Below are 16753 nucleotides of genomic sequence, written 5' to 3' on the forward strand. Positions count from 1 at the left end.
AATAAATGGAAATGAAGAGGCTGTGACTGGCCTGGGCAGTCATCTCCTACAGGTGGAGAATCTCTCTCCACAGCTTGATTGCATTCCTGGCAGGCTGTGCTCTAGAAATAAAACTGAGGCACAGGGGAAACAATTGGGAATTGTGAGTAGGGAAGAAGAAAAACACTGACTTCTGGCATTCCTTTTCTTCCCCGTCCTTCATTATCTAAGAAGATGCAGCTGCAGTTGCTGTTTCGAAATGCTGTTCATGAAGCCTCTTGCATGGGAACTGGGCTCTCTAGAGAGAGCATTCGCTCACTGATTGAGTGGCCATGTAATTTATCATTCAACTCAGGATGTTTCTGAAAAGGAAAAAGGATGTAATTAATAGATAATCCTCAACAACAGGCATAAACCCAAACTGCCCCCAAGTAACCTAGAACTTTAGGAAACATTACTTAAACATGAGATTGGATGGGTTGGAAAGGAGAGGACAGAGTGGAAGAAAAAAGAGGGTTGTTATCCTGGAGGTGGGTGTTAGCCACATGCAAAGGTGAATGTCCCAATTGTGTTTGTTTGATTTCAAACTTTAGAGCTGTTTTGCAACAGGTCCTCCACCGTGTGAATGCCAACATGGCAAGGTCATTAGAGCTGAGGGTAAACCAGTGCCCAAAGATGTGAAAAGAGTGTGGATCTTCTGGAGGAGGGCTGTTGTTGAACAGGTATTTGCGTCAGCAACTCCTTTATATGCTTTGTCTCTCATACGCAGGCTATCAGATGAGAAAAAACAAACAAGAAAATGTAATGATGTGTCTGCTTGCTTTGTAAAGTTGGTTGGGTGAAGCTTAGCTATAAGCCAAGGCATCTTTCTGCCTAGCAGTCTGCATCAGATTCATCTCAAAGGCTGCAGCACAAGTTATTCTGAAATAGTCTGTCTGGATTGGGCCACTGGCTCCTAGATTTTCAATATTAGCCCCAGGAAATTTCTGATATGCAGTCCAGAGCTTGTATGATCGAAATCACCTGCACCGAGATTTTATCTATAGCTCTCAGTACCAGCGTGTTAACCAGAGGTCACCATCCTCTCATCTTCTCTGTCCTCTTAGAAGCTCCAGGACTTGTGAACTGCAGATTTCACACTGTCACATCTAGTCAACCTTCCAGGGTCTGGTACATTGTTGAAGGTTTTGTGTCTATCTGAATCTAACACGGAGCCAGACTTGGTGCTAGAGGTTTATGAGTGACCTTATATGACACTGGTTCAGAACTCGTCTATTCACTGATCTAGGGTATCATTTGTGGATCTGTGAGCTTAGTTCCACTGCTGAGGAGAAGCTGGCAACAATGAAGGGTCAAGGAAATCTACAGATTAAGTCTAACCACAGATTAAGAGGATACTCAAGGAGGTCAACTAGTTCTGAGAGGTCCCGAAGAGTCCCAGGGATGTCCTAATTCTGGAACTTTTTAAACAGAAGTTGAGAGCTCAGGTCTTGCATCTCAGGGGAACAATCAGTATCAAAGACCTCAGGATGAAGGGCAAGTTATAATCTGGTTGCATCATACAGCCTCCTTTATATTCCGCTGAGAAGCAGCACAGCCTACTTTTCTTCACTTGTTGAATCCTAATGTGGCCACTAGCCAGGAATTTTTGGTCAAGGATTTAACAGACTGCATCCACTAGAAATAGAATTCCAGGACAATCCTGGCTCCTTTACAACTTGCTCTTTTTGATGAGATAACAAAGGATAATTTAGAATTCTAGAGGCTTATTTTGCAAAGCAGTGGAAGTTTCGAGAACATCTGGAGAAATTGGGAACATTGAGTTCTTTAGAATGTGGGGCTCAACCACTTTCCCAGAGTTACTGGTAGAGAATCAAAGATCTTTGTTGTGTTGGAAGCTTCAAGCAGGAACATTTCAGGCAGAACCAGCTTTACTTTTTATTCCTAGAAACCTCCCTTTCTATTGCGTTTATCACTGTCATAGTCACATTTCTCAGTGAGGCAGGACACCCTCAAAAAGATCTTATTCCCAGTGATTCGTGTCCTTTTCTAGTGTTTCAACTGCCATTAAACCTTCCTTATGCTCATTGATCTTAGTGTATTTGCAATCAGATGTGACAGGGTTATTTGCTTTGGTAATCTGGCACTGTTTGTGGACTTCTAATCGTATTGTGTCTGTTGACTCTGTTGACTCTCATTCCGAACCTTAATGTCTTAGACTGTTCCTTCCCTCAACAAGAGAGATATTAATTGTCCCATATTATTGGAAAATTTAACACATAATCTGTAGAACCAGATCCACCAGTGTTTGAAATGATTTTCATTCCAATCTCTGTTCCTCTTGAAACTGATCATTTTGAGAGATTAACAAGGTAAGATTAGCTTGCTCTCTTCTAGCACTTCATATAAATTGGATCATATAGTTTGTAGTCTTTGATGTCAGACTTGTTTCACTCAGCACAATATTTTTGTCACTGAGTCATTGTTATGTGTATTAGTAGTTCATTGATTATTTTGCTTATTGTATTCTATTGGATAAATAGACTTCTATTTTTATTTTTATAAATCTATTCTCGTCTTGATGGATTCTTCCCAGTTTGGGGTACTTATGCTTTAAAAAATATATTCCCATATATTTATTATTTTTCATTCTCTTCATTCCTTCTTAAACATAGAAATGTCCATTTGAAATATGTGAAAATATATTATTTTGTCTTCATTCTTGAAGAGTATTTTTGCTGTATGTAGAACTCTAGTTTTAAATTTCTTTTTCCTTTGACACCTTAAAGATATTGTTATACTGTCTTCTGGTTTCCTTTTTATTTTCTAAGAAGGCAGTGATCATGCTTAATCATTATTTCCTAATTTATAATGTGTCATTTTTTCCAAATTTCTTTCAAGATTTGACTGTGATATACCTTACTAATATTTGAGCCATGTGACTTAAAACATGTATTAGTGATGATATATAAAATCTTTAGCCTTCTAGATTAGATTTTTAAATCATAAATCATAATAGGTAGGTGCTTTTCAATATGCTCCTCTTGTAATCACTCCATAAAGAATTTCACACATTTTGCAAATACACATAATCCTTTTATTTCTCTGGGTTTCAGCTATTTATATATTTATATAACCATATAACCATATATTATATATACATTTATGTACACACTCATAGGTACATAAATATATCTATTTATGTTTGCATATAAAACATGTACACATACATACAGTTTAATTATGTATATTAACCTCCAGATTTATATTTCCAATCTCTGAATTGTTCTTTTAGTTGTTTCAGATGTGCTTCAAACCCACCAAAAAATAAGACATCTTTCCCTAATTTCTAAGCTGATTATTTCCCCATCGTCCGTATTCTTTATACGAATGAGTCAGTCATACAAGCCAGATTTTATAGCCTTCACTATGAGAAACCATTATCTATGTAGAAAGTTAGAAACAAGCTATTAGTGTTCAAAAAAATTATTAAGATATCAAGAGACACATTATTTCCCAGTTAACACACGTTTCTATTTTTAAATCATTCTGTATGTATTTAACCTTAACATTCAATATAGTTACAGAATAACAAAAAATAATAGTAGTTCCTTTTAAGGATGTACTATATTCTTTTTTAGTGGCTGCACCTGAGATACATGTTGACTGCTTCTCTTACGTATAAAAATTAAACTGCTGTGAACAGATTTGAGTACATAAATTGGTTTGACATTTGTACCCAAGGGTCAAGTCTCTGTTGCTTGAATTGGTAGGATAAAGTGTAAACGTTTTTATTTATAAACAGTACCAGATTTCCTCTTAGAATAATTATACTGTTTTATACGATCAAAAAAGTTTGAGTGTTCTTTCATACCCTAACCAGCACTTTCCTTCATTAAACTAAGATTTCCATTTTAAATTATTAAAAATAAATTTATTTATGATTGATTTTATAAGTTTTGTTGTTTTAAATTTAAATTTTATTTTGTATTTAAATAGTTGAGCCATCTAGAATTTATTTTAATGCAATTAGTGCATGGAGCCAGGGATAATGAGAACCGCCCACTTCCAAACCTTCTTATAGGTGTTCCACAAACAATGCAGTACAACAAGAAAAACAAATACAACATAATATGTACACAAAACTATGCAAATAAATATAACAAAAATACACAAACCCCATACTATCTGAGTAACTAGAAGGCAGCAAATACTCAATCTTTAAAATGCCTGTAAAAGAAAAGTAAACCCAAATTCATTTGAACTATATCTTATGCTCCAAAGCCTTTATGGAAATTGGGACATAGAGGAGAGAAAAAGTGATTGGTGGGAACTAACACTGATTCAGTGACTGACAGAATATCCACCTAAGTGTGAATATACCAATGAAAAAGCATTTTTTACAAGCTTCCCTCTATCAGTTATTGAATATCTTCTATTTCTCCACTTTCTTTTGAAACAAACTATTCAATTTTTATGTAGATTCCATATTATACTAATACTTCAAATTATGCTTAATCACAGTAACAAAATTGGCATGGGGGAATGAAATTATGTGGTAGACTAAAACTAGTACTCAATAGTCTGTGCTCAAACAGACACTAAGTTGCAGCCAAGACCACAGACAACGTCAAATGACAAAACCAGTCCAGTGGACATAAATAATACCTCATCCTCAAACGACCAAAAATGTCACACTGGAGACTGCTGTTGGCTCCATTGATATTACTGCTTCCCAAATTGCTACTGAAGCTTCTGTTTCTCTTGCAAAAATGGATTATCCACTCCCCCCTTATTTTGTGTTTTTAGATCTAAATTCAAAATTTTGAGTTGGTTCATTGATTGGATTGGCCAGTCATATGTTCACTTCTTATACCCATAAGAAGCTGGGAAGGTTATTATCTGATACTTTCTTTCACTTCTATTGCAGTAGGTCCCCAACTACAATTCATACACTAATGAGTTCCCTAAATCTAGACAGTGGATTACCATGCTAGGCAGTACGATGTCCCCTGTAAATTAATGTCCACTATGCTTGCTCACCTTTGGTTTTACAAAACAGAAAATATTTTACTTTGACAACATTTACCTAAAGAAAATTTCTAGACACTCCCATTACAGGTTACATCAACCTGTCAACTACTCAGTTGTGCAAGTTTGTGGCTAAATTATCCCAGTGAGCTCACTGGTTTTTGGACGTTTCTAAAGTAGCCATACTGAAGTATCAATTATTTACACTTGCCCCAAAATTGTACATCTTATAAGTATTTTTGCAGTGTAGTTTAAGTGTACCAACATTTAGATTTAAATACACCTAGATTAGCATTTATTTCTACCACCTAATCAGCTATGCAATGATGGAAAAGTCATGAAACTGATCAAACACTGTTTCCCTATCCTTAAAATGGTAATCATAAGGAAGATATGTGAGAAAATAAAATAATTTAATTAGAAACGTCTAGTGCAGTGCTTCAAAAATGCTACTTGGTAAGCATGGCCATAATCATAATTGCCATAAAGATTAAAATAAATTTTGGCTCATACTCAAGTTTGAAATTCGTTTCAAGGAGAAATTTTTTTTCTATAAAAATTCACCCCATTTCCATGTACTTCTGCTGCTCCTGCAAATTTCAACTGACATTCAACAGAAATGGATTCCACTTCAGTCAACAATATAAAATATTGGTACAATGAATTTGTTAGTGTCCAAATCTGGACTTGATACAATTGACTTTGATACAATTATTGCCAAAAGCTTACTTTAGCTATTCAATTTTTCAGAAAGAAGTCTAATGGATGGATTAACTATTAATATTTCTATATTTTTTCAGACTTTAGTGCTGTATTAAGATGGCTCATCAGAAAGCATAGTGCCTGGACCATATTACATAAATTCCCCACAGAAATGATTTTACTGAATTATGATTTAATGATTAATAATTTAACAGTCTGCACTCAACCATCTAGAAGTCAGATGCATGCCACTTCTATTTGATAAGTGCTTGCATTTTTTTTGCAGTATCACAGAAGGCAATGCCTGATGTCTATTCATTCATTCATTCATCTAGTCAACAACCTAGGGTAGTTTCATTCAACATCAAAATTATCACTAAAATAATCTTCTAGGATAAGTGACTGGGTTGGATGACAGAATCAGTACTGATGAAACCAGTACTGATGAAACCAGTGGTGTGATCCAGGATTTCTTTGTGGTTTGATTTAATCTTTAAAACCTTGGGAGATATATGAGGGATTCCAAATTTTATATGTGACGAAAGGTCAGGTGATGTTACTGAGGTCTCATAGCTGGGGAGTGGCAAAATGAAGAGTCCAAGATTATTTTCTTATGGAGTAGTAAAAGAAAAAGAAAAGGGATATTATACTAGGACTATGCAATAGGAAGACAGGCTAGCAAATTCGGTCTTGCGGTTTTAATGGAAGGTGTTTAAACCATTTTCATTGATGGCAGCATCCATGCAAGAAGTTTATAACCTCTTTTTGTGTCTTCTTTTAAGGTTAATATTTTTAACTTACGTTAGTTTAGTAATACTTGTTGGCAATCAGAATGGATACCTAAAAATATCAAAAATATACTGATTTTGTTAATTCAATGCTGCATAGTTTTAGTTAGCTAATATTTCAGTCAGACTTTTATATCATGTGAAACTGTGCAACAAATTCAACCAATGATCTTAACCTTAGAAATGTTCCAAAATTATAAGATGTTGAAATTAACAACCAATATTTGGATCTATTTAAATCATCCCACTGCCTGTCAAGAAGTATGTGCATCCACATTGGTAGTTAAGGGGAAGGTCTGGTGTCTAAATCAACCCATTTCGTTTTTGACAACTATTAGAAAGATCTTTATTTTCTCGAGCCAAATCTCTTCTGGCTTCACCTCATTGATTCTAGTTCATCCTTTTCGAACAACATGGAAGTCTAATTTCTCTTCCACGTTAGAACCATTCAGATACTTGGAAATAGTAAGATTGTACTTGAGTTTTTTCCACCTCAACTATACATTCTCCATTCTTTTAGCTTGTCCGAAAATTGTTTTATTTTACTTAATCAACCTTCTGTTTCCATTTGAAGACCCTTCAGTTTGTGGACATGCCTTTTAGGTATGGTGTTCTTGGATTACAGCACAGTAGAGACGGACTGCCTCCTGCATCTTCCATCAACACAGATAGAGGTTATATTAGTGTTCTTGGCAGACACAAATTAGTATTGATTTGTATTGCAGTTACTATTTAGTAAAATCCCTTGACAATTTTCTCTGTTTCAAAAGCACATCTCTTCTCTACTGTACTTGTGCCGATGGGTATTTTAGTCCAAATTTTGAAGTTTTACAAGTATTTCTATTATATTTTTTTCTAGTAAATTTGACTCACCATTCTAATACAGCAAATTTTATCACAGTTAAAAATTTATATTTATTTTCCATGTATTATGTGCCAATCACTGTACTAGGTATTTTTACTCATATTATTTTGATTTATTCTTATTTAACCGGAAGAGGAATCCCAATTTTATGACTGAGAAAATATGTTCAGGGATATTAAATAATTTGACTGAGGTTTCTTAGAACATTAGTCAAATGATTCATTCACAAGATCATGATTTTATTTGTTTCTACTAGGTTGTTTCTCTATCACAACCTAAATTGTTGATATGTTGAGTAAGTCTTATAGAATATAGATAACTTGGACATGTCGTATCCATTGGCCACCAGACTTTAGACAAAAACCCGGAGTCCTTATAGGCCTATCTTTTTTTAATGCTATCTAGCACGTATTTTTTCTTCTTGTGAGACATTTTACGAATTGACTTACTAACGTTCAAATACATATATTTTACTTCATTTTTCCTTATTAAATAATCAAGGCTTATGGTGAGAAAGTAGAGCATGAATAGGGTTGGTTCACATAAAAAGAAAAAAGTCCCTGAGCAGCCAGTAACTGTCACAAAGCCCATGAATTTTTTGTTTGAAGCGGTTCAACAATCTTTAGTTCTTCACCCAGAAAATTTAGATATTCTCTTTCCACATAGAAGGAGGAGATTAGAAATACCAAGACAATGTCAAGTCAAGGTTGATTGCTAAGGCAGGAAACAAAAGTCTAAAAGTGTAATAGGACCATTCAGCAGTTGCCTTTGGGAGCATCACTATATTTTATCATAATATAGTAAGGAATGTTTATAAAGATAACCAATAAGTTATTTATAAATTATTTAATATACATTCAAGGATATCTGTGTAAAAATATTTTGAAAGGCTTTTTTTTTTTTTTTTTTTTTGAGATGGAGTCTCGTTCTTTCACTCAGGCTGGAGTGCAGTGGTACGATCTCGGCTCACTGCAAGCTCCGCCTCGCAGGTTCACGCCATTCTCCTGCCTCAGCCTCCTGAGTAGCTGGGACTACAGGCGACCACCACCACACCCGGCTAATTTTTTTGTGTCTTTAGTAGAGATGGGGTTTCACCGTGTTAGCCAGGATGGTCTAGATCTCCTGACCTCGTGATCTGCCCGCCTCAGCCTCCCAAAGTGCTGGGATTACAGGCATGAGCCACCGTGCGTGGCCTGAAAGGCTATTTTAAAGGAAAAAAATTTCATATGTAAGAGAAAACTTAGTTATCTGTAGCTTGTACTCATAAATTGTACTTATTCAGAGCATCTTGGCTTCCCTTAATAAAGTTTAATATGTGAAATGTGACCATATGCATGTCTGTGTATGTGTGCATATGGTATCTATAAATAATCTTAGCAAATTTTTAATGTCTCAGATATTTGGAAATAAGTAAATTTTAAGGTGAGTTTTTATACCATTTGTCTGGGAAGGCAGCTGTAAGTAGATGTATTTTGATCTTCTTAATACATATTCTTCCCTTTAAAATTTCCTTGTACCCTATCTCTGAAACATCTATTGAGGGACTTGGGCATAAGAAACCACTGCTATTGCAAAAATATCCCTGTCTTTGATTACAAAGACTGAACCAGCCATTTGTGACTGGTTCTTGTGAATGAATCCAGAGGCTGGGCTCAGTCAAAGTCTATTTCTGTTTACCTTTTTTTTGAGACATATGTTATAGGTGTGTGGTCAGAACTTAAACTGAAAAACCAAATAAAGTTAAGACTGTCAATATTTTTAGTCTATGTGTATTCTTAGAAGTAAGAAAAGGAAGCCATTCTTTAAGTAGAATGCAGCAGACATGAAAAGCAAAGCAAAATCCAGAAAACTTGATTCCACAAAAGGCATAAGTAGTCATCCCAATATTTTATTTTCATCTTTGCTTCTCATTTTTATTTTCCACAGAACATTTATAACACAGAAATTTGCCATGTATCCTCCCCTTGAATGTCTATAAGATTGCGTTTTGTATATTTAAAATATATCCTGCCCGTCATTTACTTATGCTAGCAGTTGAAGTCTGATTCTTGCAATGAATGGTGTCCCAATAATATTAAATACTTATGCTTACTTTTAATTAATAGACAAGTAATGTGTAAAAGTATTAAACAACTCACTTTTGCACAACAGTGAAAAATTCTGAAGTAGAACATATGTGTGAGTATGTATATCTGTGGGTGATTTCCGTCTTGGGAAAATCTTATAGAAGTAATTCAGCTAGTGCCAGCATTGTGAAAGAAAATTCACAGATGCAAAATGCCACAATATCAAAACCAAAATTTATTATCTTTAATTGCAATAATAAAATTACAAAGAGTGTTTAGACGAACAAATAAAGAAAAATCAATCTTTTGACATTGAATAGAATCATTGGAAGAGTAAATTTTGACAGGAATTGGACTGGAACAAATTAGTAAAATAAAATTTTTGTATGTGTGAAAAAAGAACCAGGTTCATGAATGGGGAATTGATGCATGAAATTATGTTTAATGAACACTACTTTGAGTTGCCTATAGGATAACTTGAAATAGGTAAAGACTAGAGTTGAAATATGTGAAGACTACTAGAGTACCCCAAAGATACAATTACAAAGATGATTACGTTCAAGGACATATATAAATAAATAGTATTCAAGAATCGTAGAAAATTATTGAAAGAAAATTATTTTGTGTATAAGGATTGATGACAGAGAGAAAAATGCCATCAGTAATTTTCAAGATAATTAGTTTGAGTTTTTATTTTTACAATAGCTCACAGGTTAAAGAGTAATTCTAGTCATGCAGAAAGATAATTTATTTTTACCTGTTAAGTTGCTACCATTGGTGAAGTTACTATATAGACAGCTGGGGGAAGAAAGCATTTGGGAAATATTCACATGTACTTGATAAATATTTGAATGCAAAGAGTAATTAAAACTCTGTTTGCCTATGCATTCATCAGAATGATAGATATAACAGAGGAAGAAGGCAAACCCTTAAAAGATATCAGAGTTAAAATTTGGGTTAATATTTTTTTTTCTTTTTATATATATTATATATATGTTTTATTATGCTTTAAGTTCTAGGGTACATGTGCACAACGTGCAGGTTTGTTACATATGTATACATGTGCCATGTTGGCATGAGATATACCCGATGTAAATTTGGGTTAATATTTGACTGATACTGTAATTGATTTAAAAAAAGTAATCAGAACCCTAAAACTTAAAGTATAATAATAATAATAAAAAGAAAATAAATAAATAAATAAAATGGTTTTCCAGAACAACAACAACAAAAAAGTCATCAGAGCTACAAAAAGAAACATGGAAGAGTAGGGTGCAGAGCCAATGAAGAGTAAGTTTAAAGAAGAAAAGTGTAGTCAATTGTTAAATATGTCTCACAGGGAAATAATTGGATTTGGCCAGAAAAAAGTATCTCTAGCAAAAAAGATCTTTCTAAAAAATATCTCTTTTATTTTAATGGAGAAGTTGAAAGGTAGATTTCAGTAAAAGAGTGTTAAAACAATGAATAAGTGAAGCAGATTGAGTTACTCATGAAATTACAAATTAAGTCCAATATTAAGTACAATAAAACTCGGGACAACTTAGATTTCTACAAAACTAAGGAATATGTTCTTCAAATGCATACATTCAGTTTCCTGGTCTCTATTTTTCATGTCCTAATCTTTTGTACTTTTATGTTTTATTAGTATACCCAACTTTAATATAGAATTTTTTGCAGGTACAAAATTGGAAATGTTGGCTTCACCAGAACCTAAGGGCCTTGTTCCCTTCACTAAAGAGTCTTTTGAACTTATAAAACAGCATATTGCTAAAACACATAATGAGGAACATGAAGAAGAAGATTTAAAGCCAAATCCTGATTTGGAAGTTGGCAAAGAGCTTCCATTTATTTATGGAAACCTTTCTCAAGGAATGGTGTCAGAGCCCTTGGAAGATGTGGACCCATACTACTACAAGAAAAAAAATGTGAGAATTAATTGAGATTATTTTGATGACATTTTTATTATTTTATTTCCAGACATACAGAAAATGTAATTGAGATAGGATACAAAAAGATAATGAAAAATAGGGCAAGATCTGATTTTAAATTATACTTATACAGAACTACGTAAGATATCTCATTTTGGGAGCACACATATTGGAGATTTTTATCAAAACTGATATCTTACCTGGTTAGGTAGTATATTTTGGATTACTTTACTTCATAATATATGTATTAGTATGCCTTAATGTAAGTGAAATATTTTAAGGGAACATGAAGATTGTCCATTTGTGGTTATCAATTTTAAAATGCCTATAAAATGCCTAGAATATACTCAACAATTTAAAATGTTAAATATGATGAACTTACTCAGAAGTCAGAAAAGTAAATACAACCCGTATGTTGTTTATCATTTTTATTCATTCATACATACATACACTTACCCTTTATCTCCAGAATGACTTTAGGCACCTACTACTATATGTCCAATCCCAGAACAAGCACAAAATGCTAAATATGAAAATAATTGCTTTTAGAAATCAGAGATTGGTGTGAACCAATGAAGCTGAAAGAATCAAGGATGCAGAATTTGAGTTATAGATTAAAGAACACTTCGAAGTTTTAATAAGGGAAAGAGAAGACCTATGTGTAGGCAAGAGCAGAGAATGATTCTGGAATGAGGAAAAGAGAAAGTGACGCTATAACTGGAAACTTAGCTGTTGCAAGTTATGAGATATGAGGTGAGATAATGGAGATGTCAACATGGATTTAATATGGTGATCAAAGGACTGATGCAATGAATATAATGTTTAAGTAGCATTAACCCAGCAGATTTCTAAATGATGATTGCACAGAAGAGACAGGACTAGAAAGATGAAATAACACAGAGAGTAATCCAGGACTGAAGTCGCGAGGAGACAGAGAGAACAAAGCTGAGAAGAAGCAGCATAACCTGACTGACTAAAAATGCCAAGGTTTTCAGCTTAGAGGAATGGTGATGCCACTGACAAAATGAAATAACTAGAAAGAATATCAAATTCGGGGGAGGTGACGATTAGCTTCATAGCAAAAGTAATTTGATATTCTTGTAGAGCATTCAATGATATTATCAAATGGGTGACAAGGAATTGCACCACATTCTCTGGATGGAAGACAAAGTGACTTTTTTTTTTAAATAAATTATAGTTCTTTGGAATACTTGTCATGGTGGAAGCTTGTTGACATTTTACAGTAGAAATGTATATATTAACTTAAAAGACTGCAATATCTCGGGTAGCCTCCATGGGCATTATGCAGCATTGTTATAATATACATGCTTAATCTTGAGAGCATTTTAATGAAAGTATAAGTTAAGCCCTCATCTCAATTACCTCTACATTCAGTTTTTGCTATGTTTATGTCATAATAATTGATATGGCACAGTAACCGTAGGGATAGGTATTATTGCAGAGTTCTGAGTACCCTGCAGCATGTACAGACATGGTTGGAAAAGTGCTAGTTGTGTTCTTGAAGACAAAACCAAAGATTTTGAAAAATAAACCAAGGCCCAGAGTTACTCTTGGTCTAGTTTCCATGAAACATCTGGAGCAAGAACTGCACGGATAGCTTGGTATAAAAGTGCTGTTACAAATGACAATTTACTTGAGTTGCATTTGGTTTATTCTGTTAAAAGTGGCATAAAATAAATACTTTTATAATTAACAAAACAATTTCAGCTCTTAAATTGGGAGATTATTATACCTAAAATTAGTCATTTCATCACAATGGCATACATAACATCTTGTGTGAAGTTCGAGATTGTTCTGGAAAATAGCATGAAAAGCACATTTAAAAAAATCAGATTTACTTTGGCTCTTTTTAATTTTTATTTTCTGTTTGCATTTAAAATAGAGGAAAATATCTATAGTATAGGTCAAAGTGTTCACAGATTGTGTGTTAGAAAAATATTTTATTAAGAAGAATTATATCACAATTTGGTTTCCATTTAGAACACTTATCCATGAAATATTATTGAATATATATTTGTACTAAGTAATCTATTTTTCTGTATATATACAAATGTAAATAGAAATAATCACCTCTGTATAACGTATAATACTGTAGTATCTAATAGATTATATTTAATATATAATTTTAGTATACTATAATTTATTGTGTCTCGGTATGTTATATGTTATAAATTACAAAATATACTCTTTTAGACTGTAAGCTATAAAATATTCACTATTCGTATTTATTTATACCCCACAATAAGATTTTTCCAAATGGATATATAGTGGATATATATACACACTTTCACTGAATGCATATATATATATATATATACACACAAATATAAAAATATGCAAACTTGCTCATTTACAGGTATATATATATACACATACATTCATGTACATACACAAGCATGTACACATATATAGATCTATGACTCAATTTTAATTTCAGAATATTTCTGATATTTCATTATTTTTTGTTAGAATTTTAATGCTTTAATATCTCAATGTATTAGGTTTACATGTTATAAATTTCTGGTTTAGATATATATATGTTAATGATATCATGCAAGTTTGGTTTTATTTCATAGACAATTGTTAAGAATTAATATACTATTTCAATTCATTGGATCTTCTTTGCTATCACAATCCCACATTTGATTTGCTCTGAAATAAAATATAACTTTTAACATTCATTACGTTCTCAGATACACCGGCTCTGGCATTTTTAAGTGGATCTTCGTGAGCCATTGGGATACTGTGTTCTTCCTATTCTGTTAATTCTCTAAGGAGACTAGGGGTTGGCTTGAGACAAACAACTTTCTTGGGTGTAACAGTAGCAAAAAACTCAAAAAAGCAAAAATGGTAGATAAACAGGCAAGCCTAAATATGAATAAAAACATCTAAAATCTTTCCATTTGACTTAGCCTATAAAAATATATAAAAAAAGAAAAGTATGGCTTTTAGAGTCCAAGACTATAATGATGATTGATTGGCAATTTGTTGCATAATTGATGAGATTATGGTTCTGAGTTCTAATTTCACTTGATCGCTTTTCTTCTTACAGACTTTCATAGTATTAAGTAAAAATAGAACAATCTTCAGATTCAATGCGGCTTCCATCTTGTGTACATTGTCTCCTTTCAATCGTATTAGAAGAACAACTATCAAGGTTTTGGTACATCCATATCCTTTTCTGTTGACTTGTTGACTTTAAACTGTGCTGACATTAACTGCAACTATACTATTATTCAACTATTTCTGCAGTATTTTTCTCTTTTCAATTTATATCTCATGTTGGGTCATATTGAAATCTAGATTATACTTCATTAAGTGTTCCACATTTGAAAATACATATAAAGCATATTTTCTAATATACACAATAGTAAATATTAACAAATATTAATGCCCATTGTTGTTCAATAAGATTAATATTTTTCAACATTTAAGAAATATGTATAATAGAAATATATCTTTTCCAATATTATTTATTAACTATTATTCCTTGACTATAAGCTACCTTTTTCCGACTGTTTATTCTAATTAGTGTCCTGATTGATTGCATATTCATGTCCCTGACTAATTTGCCAAAATGGAGACCAGTATTAGAGTATGTTATATAATTATTTTATACATAATATCATATATAATTGTATATTTTTAATATTTTACATTTTATTTTAATAACATTGAATTATATGATACATTATATTTTATATTATAATAAATTTAATATTTGTTAATGATTAAGATAATATTTCAGTGCTTCACATCTATTTTCCTTGCTATTGCAATCTCATTCTTGATTTGCTTCTAGCTTAGATAACTTTCATTCCTTTCCATTCATTAAGAAAATCGCTTTCTCCCTTTCTGTTCTATTCCTCTGTTTCCTAGGACATACCAGTAGTCTGACTTGCATTAGACTGTAAGGATGGAAAGGCCCATTAAATTTTCTGGGGGAAAAGGCTTTCTTGAAGTTACCTTTTGAGTTTTAATATTATTATTAGAAGTAGTTGATTTTGGAAGGTGACTATAACAATATCACCATAAAAAATCTTTGAATATATATATAATAAAATTAGATCTTACACATGCCCTTAATGATGATTATTAATTATTGTATAATCCCTATAGGGAGCAAATTTGATATTTGATGTTTTTATCATTTACCTACATAATATATAAAGACTATCACCTCTCAGCTAGAATTTATTGAACTTTTTTTTTACTTTTTAACTTTTATTTTAAGTTCAGAGGCACAAGTGCAGGTTTGTTACATAGGTAAACTTGTGTCATGGGGTTTTGTTGTGCAGATTATTCATCACCCAGGTATTAAGCCTAGTTCTCATTAGTTATTTTTTTCATGATCCTCTCTCTCCTCCCACCCTCTAACCTCCAAAAGGCCCCAGTGTCTGTTGCTCCCCTCTATGTGTCCATGTGTTCTCATCATTTAGCTCCCACTTCTAAGTGAGAACATGCAGTATTTAGTTTTCCGTTTCTGTGTTTGCTAAAGATAATGGCCTCCAGTTCCATCCGTGTTCCTGTAAAAGAAAATTCACATGGAACCAAAAAGGAGCCCAAATAGCTAAGGCAATCCTAAGCAAAAAGAACAAAGCTGGAGGCATCTTGTTACCTGACTTCAAATTTTACTACATGGCTACAGTAATAAAAAAATTTAAAAGTCAAATGTCATGACAAATGCTATAAGACACAGCCTACCCTATTTAAAGCATTGAGCTAGGGCTTTAAATTCTATTTAAAGCATTGAGCTAGGGCTCAAGGAGCACTTGCTTTCTTGAATGTTGTCTAATTTATTGGTGGTTGGTTTGTTTTGGCCTACCAAGTAGACCTGGTCTCACCTTCCTGATGACTTATTCTTAGATGCCAGCTAGTTATCATAAACATAGTATTTCAGAGTTGACAATGTATTATTCTCACCAATAACATTTATATGAAAAAAATTCTGCAGGAATACTTTGCTTGGAATTTACACATTTGAAATACTTGTAAAATTCTTTGCAAGAGGTGTCTGGGCAGGATCTTTTTCCTTCCTTGGTGATCCATGGAACTGGCTTGATTTCAGCATAACTGTGTTTGAGTGAGTATTTCTTTAAATTGAGTCTATTTTAATGTTTTGCTCAGAAAATGTTTTTCATAAAAAATAATTGACGTCTACAAAGATTTCTGCCTGCAGATAGTCTTCAGGTGAAGAATACTTCAAAGTTATAGTCATAGTGAGCTCTCTCAGCTGCCTCTGACCTAGTCCTCAGAAGATGCAATAAGAATGAAAGGAGTGGGGGGAAGGCGGGAGGGATAGCATTAGGAGATATACCTAATGTTAAATGACGAGTTGATGGTTGCAGCACACCAACATGGCACATGTATACA

At 33.1% G+C, this 16753-nt stretch overlaps 1 protein-coding gene across 1 annotated transcript in view; it reads left to right on the plus strand.

Moving 5' to 3' along the window:
* Positions 1–16753, plus strand: part of SCN7A (sodium voltage-gated channel alpha subunit 7) — a 99671-nt gene that overhangs the window by 13297 nt on the left and 69621 nt on the right. Inside the window, exons 2-5 of the mRNA XM_055291907.2 lie at positions 11109–11356; positions 14433–14551; positions 14886–14975; positions 16335–16463. Of these exons, the coding sequence (XP_055147882.1) occupies positions 11123–11356; positions 14433–14551; positions 14886–14975; positions 16335–16463 (572 nt within the window). The 5' untranslated portion in view covers positions 11109–11122. The remainder of the gene's footprint in view (positions 1–11108; positions 11357–14432; positions 14552–14885; positions 14976–16334; positions 16464–16753) is intronic.

This window comes from Symphalangus syndactylus, chromosome 9 (genome assembly GCF_028878055.3).
Source record: "Symphalangus syndactylus isolate Jambi chromosome 9, NHGRI_mSymSyn1-v2.1_pri, whole genome shotgun sequence".
Lineage (NCBI taxonomy): Eukaryota > Metazoa > Chordata > Mammalia > Primates > Hylobatidae > Symphalangus > Symphalangus syndactylus.